Source organism: Astatotilapia calliptera, chromosome 7 (genome assembly GCF_964374335.1).
Source record: "Astatotilapia calliptera chromosome 7, fAstCal68.1, whole genome shotgun sequence".
NCBI lineage: Eukaryota > Metazoa > Chordata > Actinopteri > Cichliformes > Cichlidae > Astatotilapia > Astatotilapia calliptera.
The window spans coordinates 5,284,068-5,301,538 of NC_137428.1; the positions used below are offsets into that span (position 1 = coordinate 5,284,068).

Genomic DNA, 17,471 nt, shown 5'->3' on the forward strand with positions numbered 1-17,471 from the left:
ACTGCTGTGAAGTCATTTGACTCTGCTAAATGTTTGTTATGTTGTTTCCTAGTGAAGCCCATATGGATTGTAAGGGTTAATAGAGGCGTGTTAGAAAAAAGAAATACACGTGGAAGAAAAAAACTGGAATTATTCTTTCACTCCTTTCTTTTCGTGTCACGTTCATGTTTTTTCCATCATGGGAGTTTGTGGATTTTAGGATTATTTAGAGCTTTTCTCTCAATTACTTTCATTTTTAGTTTTCCATTGTAATCTCTTGATTAACTTTTGTTTCCTGTTTATTTTCTGTTTAGTATTTTGCCTTCGGGTTTATTCGTTGTAGTTCTTTGTGTTCTCAAAGCCTTTTCCAGTGTTTCCCAGAGTCTATTTTCTGTGTCCTGGCTTCAGTGTTTACTTACTTCCTGTTTTAATGTGTTAGCTTGTTTCTTTTGTGTCTTGTGTCAAGTTTTACTTCCTCTGTGTTGTTTTTCTTCTTTTCCATTTGCTCTCCTTAGTTTCCCTCCCATTTCCTATTGTTACATAATCCTGTTTTTACAGCCATCTCCCTTTAATCTTTGAGGTGGCATTTCTTTAACTCCTCAGTGATCTGCCTTTGTGTGCTTCTTGTCTGTTTCTTGGACTTATTTTGCTTTTTTTTGCACTGTCTGGACTTGTTGCATCTTTTGGACTTTGGACTGTCCTCATAAAAGGTGCGTTTTCTCCTTGTACAGTATGCATTTGGGTCATCTCATTTCAGATTAATATATTTTAAATGTAACTACTTAGTTGAGTCGCATACATTTATATCTCTTGATGTTATCTGTCTCTGTATGCAGTGTGGAGTAGCTGCAGAGATGTCGCTTGGTTGGTGATTTCTAATCTTTGTGTTTAAGTGACAGTAAAAACTCACCATGACAAACATATAACGGCCCTTTAAGTGAGCGTGAGACTGCATTAAACATTCAGATCACTTCTTACAGCAACAGCAGAAGGACATCATCACATCCAGAGAGGAGTAAACATGAAGGCCACAGTGGGACTGCTGCTTCTGCTGCTCACGGTTTATTACTGCGCTGCTGCACGTAAGTCTGTCAGTCTGCTTCACAGTCTGAAGATAAATGTAATCTGAGGCCCTTTAATGTTTTTATTTGATTGGTCGTAACTTTTACAAGTTACACTGAGAAAATGAGTGAACATTATACCTCAGATTAATTAACTGGGACCACATCTGCAAAAAGGTTTGACAGCATTTCTAGTAGATAATGGCAGATGGTTTGAGCATGAATTGAGGCTGGGGTTTGAGGAAGGCTTCAGAGGGGACTGGTGGCGGCTCCTGGGCCAGTCAGATAGTAGTGCAGGGGAGTGTTTGGAGGAACGCTCCTGCTCCTGAAATTTAGACGAATTATTTCCAATTATACCTGTTTTTATCTGGTTTTAAATAAACTTATTGTTGTTAATCAGTTCTATATGCTGCATTTTAATCTGTTATGAAACTTTTTGGAGGGATTTATTATGATTTTTTATTTTATTTTGTGCAACTGCATTTTAGAAATGTCAATTTCAAGATTCTGAATCACCTTTTTCTCTTAGTTTACAAAACATGTTGAAAATAATATCATCCTCACAGCTGCGTTACCAGCTGGTTAAATGAGCCCCAAATGGATATTTGCATCACTAAAGAACAGCGTCAACTAAGAGGAATTCTGCAGTATTAGCTAGTTATCTTGCCATGAGTCATTTAGGACCATTATAATGATCATGACTAAGGTTGTGTTTATTTTAATCAATACAGATTACTGTCACATGAGTTCTGGTTGAAGGGTTTAATGGGAGCTGATAGTTCATGTTCAGTGAGTGTTAGTAGAGTCAGAAGGGAACAAAGGTTCTGCTGGCTTTAAGAAATCCCTAAATAGCTGTGGTGTTTAAAAATCTTTTTTATTGTCTTTCAGTTCAATCAATGTTCAGATCAGCTGAACCTCAGATTATATTTGGTTGTTAACTTTAACTTATTATTGTTAATGCATTTTACATTTTACAAAACTTGAAAGCAACTCCACTCTGTTTAAAATTTAATCTTGGGCTGATGAGTTATTTCAAAACATCATCAGTGTATATCATAAAGGACCTGAGCGCTCTGACAGTGTTAATGTCACTGCCTTTCTATTTAAAGACTGTCAGTTTCAGCAACAATGCTCAACACCTTTGACACATGCTGCTATGAAACTGAATTTTTTACTGTCTTTTTATTATTTTTTTTCCTTTTAGCTCAACAATTGCTTGAAATGTCTCATGGACAATGCTGTTTCAAATTCTTTACTGGAAGGATACCACAGAAGAATATAGTCTCTGTCTTCAAGTCTCACAGCGCCTGTCTGGAAAAAGCATTTGTGTATGTCACCACAATGAGTAATTTCAGTAATCGTAATTTCTGAACACAAAACAGAATGCATGAAAACACGAGCCACAGCGTGGTATCTTCTATCCTAACTCTCTTGTAATCTTCCTGCAGGATCGGTACAGCCACCGGGAGGCGCATCTGTGTGAGCCAGAGCGTCACCTGGGCTCAAGAAGCTTTTGCATCAATGACCAATCTGCAGAACGATGATGAATAAAGCTCTTCAGAGTTCACGATCAAGCATAATAAAGCTTTGTGTTATGTTAACCCATGCTAGCAATTTTATAAGACAGCTGCAGCCTGGGTTTTGTACCGGGCATACCCAGTTTCCTGTTTTATATTCTCCTTTTTATATTTTTGGAGTTTTCAGTTTGGATGTTACCTTTGCCTAGGTTATGTTTTTATTCTGATATTGTTAGGTGTTAAGCTTTTCCTGTCCTCCTATGTTCCCCATGCCTAGTTCTGTTTTGCTGTAGTACTTCCTTGATTTAGTTCATCTCTGTCTTCATTTGTACTATGGATTTGCAGCTGCCAACTAAATAAAGGTCAGTCTTTGGTTATTCAAGGTTGCCTCCAAGTCTGCATCTTTGGGTCCATTTCCTGCCTCACCATTAAAGAACGACACGGCTGCAGAATGGAACCAGCAGACCACGCCATACTTTTGGATGGGAGCTTACTGGAGAGTTTTCATGGCTTCTCAGGATTTAGGCCCAGATATCTGATTCAAAAGATATCAAGGTACTAACAATTGCACTTTCAGATATGAAAAGCATAACCAACTAGCATCCTCAGCTGCTTCCATTCCCAACTATTTTGAACATGCACTCCACAAACACCCACAACGGAGAACAAAAATGAAAAACATTCACACCTCTCTCCTCCATATTCCCCGGTTCCTAGTTGCAGCAACGGCAGCAAACCCGCGCCGAAGCCCTGTCGCATCAGCTGCAGTTAGGGAAGCAAGCGGGAAGCTGGCTATCACAAAAAAAGGGAGCAATGTTTTGCAACAATAAGGTTGTGAAGGTCTTGAGACAGCTCATTGGTTTTACACATAGTGAAATGTTTCTTGCGTGACACCTTGGTAAAATACCTTTTTATAGGCCATTAGTTGGGACGGGACCAGTGGATATTTAAAGTGACACTAGTTGTGTTGTTTTCATGCTGTTAAGCCCATCTTGTAAGGGCAACAGCTGACCCCTGGTGGCCACTTTGACTTGGACTGAATTACACTGATTTTGGAGGATTTTAGGGAAACGTGAAAACACAAGCGGAGAAGAAAGAGGTGTGTTTCAACAAAGTAACTTTTTTATCTTTTTTTTAATCTTGTTTCCAGAATGATTAAAAGTAAGAATTGAAATAAAATTGGTTTCAGAAGAATAATTAGGAAAAAGAGAGCTCTGAATTCAATCTTCCATATCTGATTGCTGTGAGATGTGAGGCTGAGACCAGTGAGGAGTGAAGCTTTCCCAGGATCAGACTCTAGGATGCTTTAGACACATTTAAGCAATAACAGCTTGACCAAAGTGAAAACCGACTGGACTCTGACCAAAAGCTTTTTGTCCAATGAGACGGAGGTGCTGGATTACCTCTGCACCACTGCTGTTCGGCTCTGATGTTCAAAGAGTATGTTTCATTTGTGCAAGCAAAACACATGTAATACATCAGCTGGCATTTATTCAGTAGTTTGTGCATCAGAACTTATCTGCAAGCATGTTCTCCTTGTCTGTGATGGTGGGTCTGGCCCACCTCTGGATCTGTACTCTCACTAATCCATCTGAAAACACTGAGATCATTTTAAAACATCTGTTGCTCATGTAGCTTGCCTTTTGTAGCACTTGGTTGAATATAAGGTCTTAATTCATCTTCACATATTCTCCATGTTTCATAGCAGAACACACAAACTCTGCTGGCAGACAGACTTAAATAATAAAGATCTTTATTTAGCACCATTTAAGAACTTGGTAAATACTGCATCAACACTCAACAGAAAGTGAACTTCTACTACGTCACAATAAATAAACTTTAACAACAGATTATTTGTTATGATGTTATGAACTACGACATGCTGTCATAGCGACATGGCATCAAAAAACTGCCACTGCCGGACAAACTTACAGAGCAATTTAAAAAAACATGACAGAATACTAAAAACTTTAGAACAACAGGTCAAAAGACAGTAATCAGTCATTTCTATCCCAGAAGTTTATTTTTCTTTTAATGGAAGCATGTTTCTTCTGTTCATGTTCCTAACATATAGTATTTGGATAAACGTACAGCTACACGTTACACGTACAGGAGCTGCTCAGCCATGAAACTCCCAGCACACAGTGTTTGTGCTGATGTTGCAGGACCATGTTCATACTTGTAAAGGCAGACTGCACATCTGGGTGTATGATGTTTTAACCTTATGATAATGGGACCGAAAACACCTGAACTGAGGCGTGTGGCCCAATACTGTTGTCCATATAATGTAGATCAGAACTTTACAGCATATATAATAAAATACCTGAGCTCACTGATAGTGTTAATGTAGCTGTCCTTCTACTTAAAGACCCTCAGGCACAGGCTGAGTTTCAGCAGGAATGCTCGACACTTGACACACGCTGCTTCTCAGCTGAAGCTCATAAAATTGAACAGTTTTCCAGACGTTAGATGGTGTCTGCTAGGAAAGTTTAAGCAATTGGAGCAATTGTGAAGTTCTAGGTCCATATTAATGTGTTAAATAATTGTTTTTAAAGTCTTCTTTGTTTGTTCGTGTGGCAGTAACGATTTCATTTAATTGTTCCAGGGAAGCAAAAAAATCTTATATAAAAGTTTTTAAAGGCTTTCAGATGAAATTCTGAACATTTAGTCAGCACGAAATTGATATGACTGAACAGATAACTATTGGCCACTAACGTCAACACAAACGTCACATCTTATTTGTTGACGTCAGCCAACAGGGCTAATAGCAGCCTATATTAAAACCTTGTGACCTCAGCGACTCTTCCTCCTTTTAGTGTCTCTGCCCTGAGAGAGTTTCATCAGCGGTGACTCAGGCCTGGGTGACCGTCCCTCTCCTTTGGGTTTGAAAAAGAAGGATTCGTTCAGTTTCATCTGGACCGCTCTGACCTGAGGACCAAAAAAAGTCACAGTGTTACTGAACAGTGGAAGAAACTTCAGTTACTCCTTTTCTCCTGATAAATATTTCTTACTGCTCAGCAAAAACAGAAATTCTTAAGTGTTTATAATGTCAAAATACACGAACCAACTGAAATGCACAGCCCTGGATAATTTTCTTTCTTGAACATGAGTTGCCCCCAATAAGATGCCTAAATTTGATACCCTCAGCCTCCTAGTAGTGTGTCTACTAGGAGGCTGAGGGGTAGCACTGCTGGTCACCAGTATTTTTAAGGGTGATAAGAGAAATCTGACAGATTGAGAGATGTTTAAAAAAGTGAATGAATCTTCATGCATTGTCTGGGATTGTAACATCTAGTCCTTACTGAATTAATACTTTTTATCGGCCCTGCCAACAACTCGGACATCTACGTGACACTAATTTTTGCAACTTGTCAAAAGAGTCCTAAACAAAAGCATTAAAGGTGACCATATTATCTTTATCCTTATTTTGTGTTATATATGTACTTTTACAAGGTGTTACTCATAATCAACATGGCCTCAAATATTGAAGTCAGCGTACATGCACGTAATCCTTATTAGTGCTCTGGACATACGATATCAACAATGGTTTTCTAGTCTTGGTTATTGGAACTAGTCAAAGAACGTCTGTCACTGATTGAAAGATAATAATAATAATAATATATACATTATTGATCCCTGTGGGGAAGTTCCTCTCTGCATTTAACCAATTCACTCAGCCATTGGGCGCCTGGGGAGCAGCGTGTAGGGACGGTACCTTGCTCAGGTACCTTCCAATCATGGGGCCACCACGCTACCTACTGAGCAACCCCTGCTCCTAAAACTTTGAACAACACAATGGTCGCTTCTAGGGCTGGGTATCGTCACTGATTTCTAGAATAGATTCGATTCTGATCCACAAGGTCCCGAATCGATTCGATCCACGATTCGATTCAATCCGATTCGATTTTAATCGGGGAAATTTTGCCTCAGTCAGAAATACTATAATTCTGATCACGCATCAGTACATTTCCATATTTTTATATCTATAAAAAGAAAGCTGACACTTGCGAGACTTTATCAAAGGTGTAAGCATCACAGCAGATGCCTTTGTGTCAAAGTAACACAGAAAAACATGAAGGAGATTTTCCTGGCCTGGGATTTTATAGCAGATGACCTTAAAAATATTCTGCAGTAGATCAAAACGAAAGAAAACCATTAATCAACACATGAACATTACCTGATGCTGCTGAAGTGAAGCAGAGCAAAGTTACAGAATTGCAACACAGCTAAGTGTTTTGCAATTTTGCATAATTTTAAAAAGTTTAAATTTGTTCATAATTGAACAGCAGAAATGAGGATTTGTTTTTAGAAGTGAGTAAAAGGGGAAAAAAACAGTGTCCGACAGCGCTGTAAACAACTGTAGACTTGTGTGTAATAAGCAAGCAAGCGAGAGAGAGAGCGAGCGAGCTCTGCATGAAGTGTGATTTTATTGTGGTGGAAGCAAAACAGCAAAACTGGGAGGGAATTCATGACGATGTTTAGTGTGAAGTGTAGTTTGGATCTTCTTTTGCTGCTGGTTCAGTCAATATTGTTTGGAGAGAGATAAAAACCTACAGCTTCAGAATCAGCGCAAAAAGGGCGTAAACACAAAGCGCGGACTCGCCGAAACATCAGAATCAGCGAGCTGTCGGCTTCCAGCCCCGACCGTGTCCGTGCCGTCGGGTGAGAAAGCCACATCTCCGCGCTTTGTGTTTACGTCTTTGTGCAGAATCCCTGTACCTGCTCTTATTTACTGCTTTAGCTGTTTGGTGGTTGCTGAAATTTTGTGAGGTTTAACCTGAGATTCTTGCATTTCGGGCAAAATAAATTTGTATTCAAAAATCGATTCAGCATTTTAATAAATCGATATCACGTTATCCAAGCTAGAATCGATTTTAATCGATAAATCGATAATCAAAACCCACCTGTGGTCGCTACTAGCGTGAGAGTGTCCTTAGAGCTGGTTAACTGACCCTGCCGCCACTCTGCTGGTGAGTGTGTGTTTATATTGAATACTTTTAGTAAAAAATAGGATACAGGATAGGCTTTGAGTGGCAAAGAATGGGAAAATAAATATCAATAATTTGTAACTGTTAAATCTGTTTTTCATATTTTATCATGGTTCTTACACCTACATCTTCCACAAACTAATCTTTACAGTCATACTTTTATTTTTTTTAAATCTCCCAGTAATCTCCTAAAAGAGCTGTACATTACATTTTTTTTCCACAAACAGGATAAAACAGCAGAATTCCCATCAGTGGGACATCTTACGCCAGTATTTTCAGTATTTTTGTGAAAAAAAAGAGAGAACTGCGATTTCAAGAGGCTTGAAGCTGAAAAACACATAAAAAGATATCTGGTGTTAGCTCTGAAGTTTGTAATATAAAGTTCAATATGTAAGATGAATTAATTTATCATCTGTTGCTCTGTAACTACACAAATAGGATCATGTGGTATCACCTGAATCAGGTCCAGCTTGCCAGCGCGGCACGGCTGCTCGCTGTCCTCGCTGGATGTCGTTGTATCAGCAGACTTTTGATCAGATTCTGACAACTGCGGACTGGGAGTTGTTTCTCCTCGACCCAAAAGCACCTGATTTTCTTTCACAAGTGAAGACCCAGATGGACCCATGCCTCCTTCTCCTTCACGGTTGACCTCCATTACTGACAAACAGCTCCTGTGGTCTTTTCTCACCCTGTGTGGAAGGCTCAGGTCTAAAGGTTTCACGTCATCGAAACAAACAGCTGGTCTACTTTTCTGGCAGAAGCTGAGGTAGGAGGAGAGCTCAGTGGTGAAGAAGTTTTCTGTCTGTGTGGAAGAGCTCACTGTGGACCTGGCAGGAAGTAATGACTTATTAATATGTGGCAGGCATGAAGGGGAACGCTCTCCAAGATCCAGGGAGGAGTCGACAATGATTGGCTCCTCCAGGAAAGGATGCCCCTCACTGAGCTTTAAATGCACTGAACGTGAGACTCTTTGCTCTCCAGATAAGTTTGTGTTTTCTTGTTTCAGAAGGGACTTTTTTCTCTGCTTATGTATCTTAGGATGTCCTTTACCTTCTTCAGGTTCTTCTGGGTTTGGCTGCACAAAGAGCTGATGAGGCTGTGAGTCATGTGGCCATTTTTCTGATTCTTCATGAAATTGTTTAAGCTGTTGGCACTCGCCTTGCTGTGTTCGCACCTGAGGAGATAGCATAAGGGCTCCGTCATTGACTTCCCCGCTGGAGGGTTCGGAGAGCGATGTTCTGAAAGTCTTCTGGGTAATAAACAAGTCCTGGCTGTTGATGTCATCACTGGTGCCCTGAGAGTCCTGATCGCGGCTGTTCCCCGTCACTGCGTCCTGTGAACAGCTCTCAGCGCCTTTCACAGCCGCCTCCTCTTTGGTGGAGGATGACGCAAATTTAGGCCGTTTGACACGGATGTAACAGGGTGACACTTCAAACACCACTTTTTTTTTTCTTTTGCATTTCTTTTTGGAGTCTTGAGTCAGACGATCAGGCTTCAGCTTTTCATTTTGTTGCGGCTTTGATGCTTCAGGCTTCTCAAAAGGTTTTTCCTGGGCACTACCGCACTGTTTAAATACAACACTGCTGCCTAGCTCTAAGGCCAGTCTCTTTCTTTGCCTTTCTTTCTTCTTTTCCTTTTTCTTTTGTTTCCTTTCCTTCTTTTCTTCTTTGAGCTGGGAGTTTTTCTTTTTCTTCTGGATGCTCTCTTGTGGTTTCACAGTCATGTTGGTTTTGTGTTTTTTGTCTTTTTTGAGATCTTTTTTTCTTTTTCTTTTCTGATTTTCCAAAATGAAGTCTGTCTCCTCAAAGTCAATCATGATTCTGTTTAACAGGAAAAGGAAAGTAGATTATTCTCAAATACACCAAGTTTATGGTTCTTTTTTGTATAACGAATTAATTTTATTACAGCAAAGACAAACATACCATTCAATAATATTGATGTCATATCACTAAGTGTGCTATGTTTTTGTTTAGAGCCTTACCAAGAGCCTAAAGCATTACACAAACTCTCCCACACTTTACATTATATCAGAAAGAGACACGACACTCAAAGAATCCTGAATACTTTGCATTACATAATTTGATGAGAAGATTAATAGGTAACAACAGTCATTGGAAACCAAAATCAGCAATGCTTTGAGGACTGTTTTCAAAATCATACCAACAACATTAAAAATTGAAATCCGAGGCTGATCAAACTTGTGCCATAATGTGGATGAGTCATGTTTATGGACCCCATGTCCATAAGACCCTCCGGGACACTGTCGAAAGATCAGGCTCCTCTCAGAGCTAAATCAGGTCACTGATGGGCTCCTGGAACTCTGTGGTGCTTTTTGGCAGCTTTGGATGCTCGTAACATCTCAGATTCTTAATTTGATTCAAATCTGGGGAACATGAGGGCCATCAGTGAAATGAATACCTTCATTATACAAGAACTGCCTTTACCCTTACGCCACATGAGGCTGGGAATTGTCCTGTTTTGGTCCTGCTGGAGGTCCTTTTCTAGGCCTCCAGCAGTGCTCCTTGGGCAGATTCTGGTCCTGCTGCTAGTTTGATGTCATTTTGTAGCCCTGACCAGCTCCTGTCACGTAACACCACTTCTCCTGCTATCTCTTGAGAATGTAGTGGGAGACACAGCAAACCTTCTTGCAACAACATGCGTGGATGTGGTGTCAGGGAGGAGCGGGACTACTTGTGCAACGTGAAAGGCTGCAGGCGCAGTCTCATTGTGCCAGCAGTGATAAAAACACATAAAAAACTAAACTAAACTAAACTAAAACATATCTCAGAAGGGATAAGAAGCAATGATGTGTGGCCACCATCTCATGTTCTACTAGTGACTCAAGCAGAAGACATTTATGAGATTAAAAATTTAGACTGAAATGAAGTTTTTCTTTTACTTTTACAACACCGGTGAACATCCAAGGGAAAGACATTGAGATAGTGGACTCTTATAAGTACCTGGGTGTTCACCTCAACAATAAACTGGACTGGACTACAAATACAGACATCCTGTATAAGAAGGGCCAGAGTCGACTCCACCTGCTGAGGAGACTGAGGTCCTTCGGAGTCTGCAGGACTCTGTTAAGGACATTCTATGACACTGTGGTAGCATCTGCCCTTTTCTATGCAGTGGCCTGCTGGGGGAGTGGATTGACAAACTGGTGCGGAGGTCTAGCTCCGTGCTGGGATGTCCCCTGGAGTCTGTGGAGGTGGTTGGCGAGAGGAGGATGTTAGTAAAGCTGACATCCATCACGAACAACCCACATCACCCACTGCACGAGTATGTGAGTGGGCTGAGCAGCTCCTTTAGTCAGAGACTGAAACACCCTCGCTGCAGGAAGGAGCGCTTTCACAGATCATTCATCCCAACAGCAGTTAGACTCTATAACTCCTCAATCACGATGTCATAAGTCACTGGACACTGAACATCCACGGTCACCACTTCATGCATAATGGACCTTCCATGTGTACGGACATGTGCAGGTATATATGTATGTATATGTATGCATATGTATATTTAGTGTGTACATGTGTGTGTGTACATGTCTATACATAGGAATAGTAGTGGTACAATAGTTATGTCAAGCTATATAGTTTATGTCTTCCATATTTCCAACCATATCCATAATCACATACTGTGTATGCTACCATTGTATATAGTGTATTATCTTACTTTTTTTCATTGATTGTACTTATTTGTATTTTTGTATTTCCTTCTGATGTCTGTACCTGAGCTGAGGTGACGCAAAAATTTCCCCGTTGTGGAATCAATGAAGTCTTATCTTATCTTATCTCTTTCTTACTTTGAGTACATTTCAGAACCTGTACTTTTTCACTTTTACTTGAGAAAAGAATTTGAATCTGTACCTTTTTCAGCGCTTTTATTTAAGTACATAATGTGTATACTTTTGCCACCTCTGCCTCTATGTGAGTGAAGTTGCCCCCCCCCCCCCCCACCTTCTTCAAATCCAACAAAAGTGGTATCAAACGTTTGTGCTAATTTGTGCTGCAAAAATTTTCTTTTGTGCTGCTATCATTTTAAAGATATTAATAAAAATTTCTAGAGGTCATCAGAGGTCAACCAGCCCCCCCACATGAATTAAATCAAACAAAATGGGTGTCAATCAACTGTGCTACGTTTGTGCTGGTTTGTGCTGCTAAAATTGTTGTTTGTGCTGCTTCTGTTTTAAAGATATTAATGAAAATGTAAAGGTCAAAAGGTCAACCAGCCCCCCCACATTACCCAAATCAAACAAAATTCATGTCAAACGTTTGTGCTGGTTTGTGCTTCAAAAATTTTCGTGTGTGCTGCTATTATTTTAAAAATCTTAATAAAATAACGTCTTGATGCGTGCCTAATCATCCAGGTAAGTAAATCCCAAAGGGTTGATACTGTTCATCTGGACATTTTCAGTGGGAGAAACATTTCATCACTCATCCAAGTGACTTCTTCAGTCTCAGCTGACTGCAGGAGAACCTTCCAGATGAGGCAGGTGCAGTAGATCTCCTGGGGAGGGAGGCAAGAGAGGTCCCCACAATGCTCTCGGCTGCTCTCACTACCCGTTGTCATTTTTTCCTGCAGAACCCAATGCAGGAGTCATACCACACAGTGATGCAGCTGGTGAGGATACTCTTAACTGTGCCTCTGTAGAAGGTGCTCATAATGGGGGTTGAATCTCTTGTGCTTCTCAGTTTGCAGAGGAAGTAGAGTCGCTGTTGGTCTTCTCCACATTCAGGGACAGGTTTTTGTTGCTGTACCACTCTGCAAGATGGTTAACTTCACCCCTGTAGTAGATCTCGTTGTGGGTCAGCAGAATGAAGAGAAGGGGGCTCAACACACATCCTTGGGGAGCCCCCGTATTCAGTGTTCTTGGGCTGCAGGTGTTGCTGTCGACCCGTACTGTCTGCTGTCTTCCTGTCAAGAAATCTAGCAGCCCGTTATACAGCAAGGTGCTGATCCCCAGCAGATCCAGTTTGTGAATGAGTTGCTGAGTTCGGTATGCGAACTCAAATGGATCCAGGTTGGGCGAAAGCGATAATTTGATTTGATGCATGACTAACCGTTCAAAGCACTTAATAAGGGTTAGGGTGAGCAGCACCAAGTTCCTGGGGGTCCACATCAGTGAGGACCTCTCCTGGACCACTAACACAGCATCACTGGCCAAGAAAGCACAACAGCGCCTCTACTTCCTGCGCAAACTCAAGCGGGCAAGTGCTCCACCACCCATCCTGACCACATTCTACAGAGGAACTATTGAAAGTATCCTCTCCAGCTGCATCACTGTGTGGGGCGGTAGCTGCACTGACTATAACAGGAAAGCTCTACAACGCATTGTGAGAACAGCTGAGAGGATAGTTGGTGTACCACTCCCCTCCCTGCAAAACATTTACACCACTCGCCTCGCCCGCAAAGCCATCACAATTGTCAACGATGCAACCCACCCCGCGCACTGTCTGTTCAGCCTCCTGCCCTCTGGAAAGAGATACAGAAGTCTCCGCTCCCGCACTACTAGGCTCACCAACAGCTTCATCCACCAGGCTGTGAGACTGCTGAACTCTCTTCCCTCCTGGCTCCCAGCCAGCAGAATCACCAGATTGGCAGAAGTATAGGAAGACAGACTGGACTCTACCCCTCCCACCCACCCCCACCCCCATCCACGCACACTCTCCAACAAGGAAACACTCTCTGAACTAAGAACTGGAAAACATTCCTGACTGGAAACAACTACCTCTGCATTGCAATTGCACACACCTGCTGCTATATATTTTTAGTATTTCTTTTAGCACTATTTGTATTATTATATTACTATTACTGCTGCTATAGTCTTATGCTGCATTAAAACAAAATACCCCTACCAACCACAACCTGGGACTACCTCAAGTAGACTAGTATACTATTTTCCAGGGAACACTGTTGGAACACTTTTATTTATTTTTTTGTCTATCCTGTTACCTATTTAATATTACCTTATTGTTAGGGCTGTTTTTTGTTGTGCATCTGCACTTTATTGTTGTCAATGTCTACGCATGGGACAGTGTGAAACGTAATTTTAATTCCTTTGTATGGCAAGTACATTTGAAGAAATTGACAAATAAAGTTTTCTATTCTATTCTATTCTATTCTAGAATGATGGAGGTGAGTTTGACAGGACAGTAGTCCTTAAAGCAGGAGGTAGATGACTTCTTGGGTACAGTAATGATGGTGGAGGCTTTGAGGCATGTGGGAACGACGGCCTGACCCTAGTGATGTGTTAAAGATGTCTGTGAAGACATTTGGGAGTTCCACAGCATAGTCCATCAGTGCTCGTCCAAGGATGTTATCAGGACCTGGAGCTTTGCGTGTATTGATTTTGGCAAGGGATCTCTGTGACATCATCGATGCATTTTGGGATGTAAGCAATGACAGTTTCTGTATATTCCTGAAAGTCTGTGGTGTTGTCATGTGTGGCAGCCTGTGGTGGAAAAGCAGTCTTGCAGTGCCTCTGAGGACCCTTCTGGCCACACCTGTACCTGCTTATGAACTGGTTTGGTGACTTTGACCAGGGGCCTGGGGGAACCCATGACACACCTAGGTTTCTGCCTAATAGGTGGAATTAAGACACAGTTCCAAAAGCAAACACAACTGATCAGTGCTGAGAGTGGTCCTGGTCCTGTTGCTGAGGTTGGGGTGATCCTGTAATCTCTTATGAACTACCTACAACGCTTCCGTGACTGGGATGCAAGTGAAGACAGATGTAACATCTCTCTCTCACTGTACATGTACTGTTTATAAAATTAGGGAAACATAACCAGAACAAAAAAAATAATTTGCAGGACAAATGTTTGACATCCATTTTGATCGATTTGAAGAAGGTAGGGGGGGGGCAACTTCACTCACGGGTGTTTATAAGGTTGGGGAAACCTGCAGTCAGCTGAGAATGAAGAAGTCACTTGGATGAGTGACGTTTCTCCAACTGAAAATGTCCAGATGAACAGTATCAACCTTTTGGGATTTACTTACCTGGATGATTAAGCACACATCAAGACGTTATTTTATTAATATTTTTAAAATGATAGCAGCACAAACAAAAATGTTTGCAGCACAAACCAGCACAAACATAGCACAAACGTTTGACATAAATTTTGTTTGATTTGGGTAATGTGGTGGTGGGGGGCTGGTTGACCCTTTGACCTTTACATTTTCATTAATATCTTTAAAACAGAAGCAGCACAAACAACAATTTTAGCAGCACAAACGTAGCACAGTTGATTGACACCCATTTTGTTTGATTTAACCTCCTAGGACCTGGCGTCCACATATGTGGACATCACATTTTCGGTTATTTAGACCAAAATACTCAATCTTGCTCTAGAAGGGCCTGATATCCACCTACGAGGACATTACACTGCTACAGTTCTATCAAAATTTTAAACGAATATCCTCATATGTGGCTCTTATTTTTCTTAAAAATAAAAATAAGGTTAAAAAAATAAAATCTGGTAATTCTTTGTTTTTACATTCATCGGGCCCCAATATGCCCAAATATCAAAGAGAAATTAAAAATGAATGCCGTGGAAGAGTTCGGCTCATAGGAGGTTAATTAACGTGGGGGGGCTGGTTGACCTCTGATGACCTCTAGAAATTTTTATTAATATCTTTAAAATGATAGCAGCACAAAAGAAAATTTTTGCAGCACAAACCAGCACAAACGTAGCACAAACGTTTGATACCACTTTTGTTGGATTTGAAGAAGGGGGGGGCAACTTTACTCACATCCTCTAGCCTGCCTTTAACACTTCACTCCATCCTAAAAGGTGAGGGGAATGATACGAATCAGCGACTGAAACCTACTGAATGGAAGTATTTCGTGTGCTTCTCCACACGTTTCTTCCCCTTTCTGTACCTTATTATAAATTATGGTGCCTAAATCAGTAAGCTCCTATATAACTGGTTACTACTGACGTTTCAAACTAAACTGTTTAATGGTTGTAGGACCAAGCAAGGTTATGCTATCTTTACTTTTATTTGAAGATTCTAAGTACAAGTGGAGTGTGTAACATTGTAGCGATCAGTGTAACTGAATCTGGGGATTAGCAACACGAGTTAAAATGACTATATTACAGGGTAATGGATGTTCACTCACTTTTTTTTTCCAGTTCAAGGTGGCGGCGGGTGGGGGTGGGAGCTTTAGCCTATCCCAGGTTAAGAAGGGGAAAAAACCCGTGGCGAATTATCAGAAGAATAGACTGAAAGTTGAGGTTTTAAAAGTCAATTTCGTAGGTCAACTATTCCGGAGGGCGCTATTACCTGTTTAGAGCCTGAAAATTATAATATCATTATACAGAAACCTTTTTTTTTTAACATAAGCTAATTGTTACCTCCGAGGGCAGCTTCAGCTCCAGCCACAAACTGCACTTCAAAGGGACCGCCGAGAGTTCATGCGGCGTTCACGGACTTCTGTTAAATCCCGACTCTTGAGAGTTAGTGGAACGCGTATTAAAATATTTAGACATAATGCATTAGAAAAGCTAAGTGTATAAAATGGGGTTTTGTTTTTTATTGCTTGTAAATAGTTTACATTTCCCTGCTGTCACAGGTTACCAGTCCATCACAAAGAAAGACAGAGAGGTGTTTAGACTCATACTGGCTGATTTATTTCCATCAGACTTTATGAACATGTTTCTGGACTGTGAGAGAACAATACAAACTCCACAGAAGGACCCAACAAGTAAGCAATTTTCTTGTTTCCCACTAAGGGCAAGCACACTAACACTTTCACCTAGTGAAACACTGTCACCTAGTGGTAGACCAAATACTTTTACCAATAGTATTTTAAACTACAGTTTAAGACATGTACTCATAACAACGTATTAAAAAAAATTAAGGGGCATGGCGTTGGTGGGTATAAAAATCCATGAAAAAATAACGTTTTTTCACATTAAAGTGGCAAATTTTGGAGAAAAAAAGCGTGAAAACTTGGTGAGAAAATGACTAAATATATCTATAATTATATATTTAGATATATAATATATAAATCTCCCTCTACCATTGCTTTTTCTAAAGAAATTACTGTACTGTGATTCTATTATAACTTATGGGCAGATTTGGGGCTCAACATAGCAATATACAGTGCAGAAGTCTTGAGCCGCCAAACAACACAGCTTGAACTGTCTTAGCAAAGCGCTCCTGTAATTTCTTTCAATAGTCTTCAGGAATATATATATATATGTGTGTGTGTGTGTGTGTGTGTGTGTGTGTGTAGGGAGAGAAGGGAGAGAGAGATGTATGTATGTATGTATGTATATATATATATATATATATATATATATATATACATACATACATACATACATATATATATATATATATATATATATATATATATATATATATATATATATATATATATATATATATATATATATATATATATATATATATGTATAAAACCCTTTCCCTGGGAACTTTGCACATATACCAGAAGTATGTTTTGTGTTGCCATGCAGACTCCCAAAATTGTCAGCTATTTTTGGTCTGCCTGGGAGTTTGAAGGATGCTATGAGTAAGACTTTTGCTGCCCTGCAGCTCTAAATGACCGCAGTCTGTGGGGGCTGATGGGGGTGATTAACACGTATGACTCAGACGATACTTTGCCTCAGGGTGAGATTTCTACTCTTTTCACTCTGTTGTGGGTTTACAAAAGAATTTAGATACTAAAACAGCAACAATAAGCTCTGACACATGTGGAATAATCATTGTTTTTCGGTGGGGTCTAACATGTGGACTGATTTAAATCTCCTCATGTGAAGACTGACAATGAAGACCTATCAAAGGCATTAGCATGTTGGATGTTATTCCTATAATTCCTCATCTTAATGTTCCCATTGTGCTCCCACGTGAATCGTATTGGGGGCATCTCATTTTCATCTGGGGGGAGTTTTTCT

The 17,471-nt window shown here is 40.4% G+C and overlaps 1 protein-coding gene across 1 annotated transcript; it reads left to right on the forward strand.

Annotated features, from left to right (window-relative positions):
* The first annotated feature begins 442 nt into the window (after window positions 1-442).
* Window positions 443-2,939, forward strand: LOC113025166 (C-C motif chemokine 14-like). The gene is made up of 5 exons (XM_026172646.2): window positions 443-689; window positions 816-843; window positions 960-1,061; window positions 2,245-2,368; window positions 2,489-2,939. The coding sequence occupies exons 2-5, from the start codon at window positions 834-836 to the stop codon at window positions 2,589-2,591; spliced, it is 339 nt and encodes a 112-aa protein (XP_026028431.2). The 5' UTR covers window positions 443-689; window positions 816-833; the 3' UTR covers window positions 2,592-2,939.
* The last annotated feature ends 14,532 nt before the right edge of the window (window positions 2,940-17,471 follow it).

Bases quoted from the DNA above. Each gene is read 5' to 3' on its own strand.
- LOC113025166 (XM_026172646.2), top strand. The intron at 1,062-2,244 runs GTAAGTCTGTCA...TTTTCCTTTTAG, and splicing joins TTATTACTGCGCTGCTGCAC to CTCAACAATTGCTTGAAATG. The intron at 2,369-2,488 runs GTATGTCACCAC...ATCTTCCTGCAG, and splicing joins TGTCTGGAAAAAGCATTTGT to GATCGGTACAGCCACCGGGA.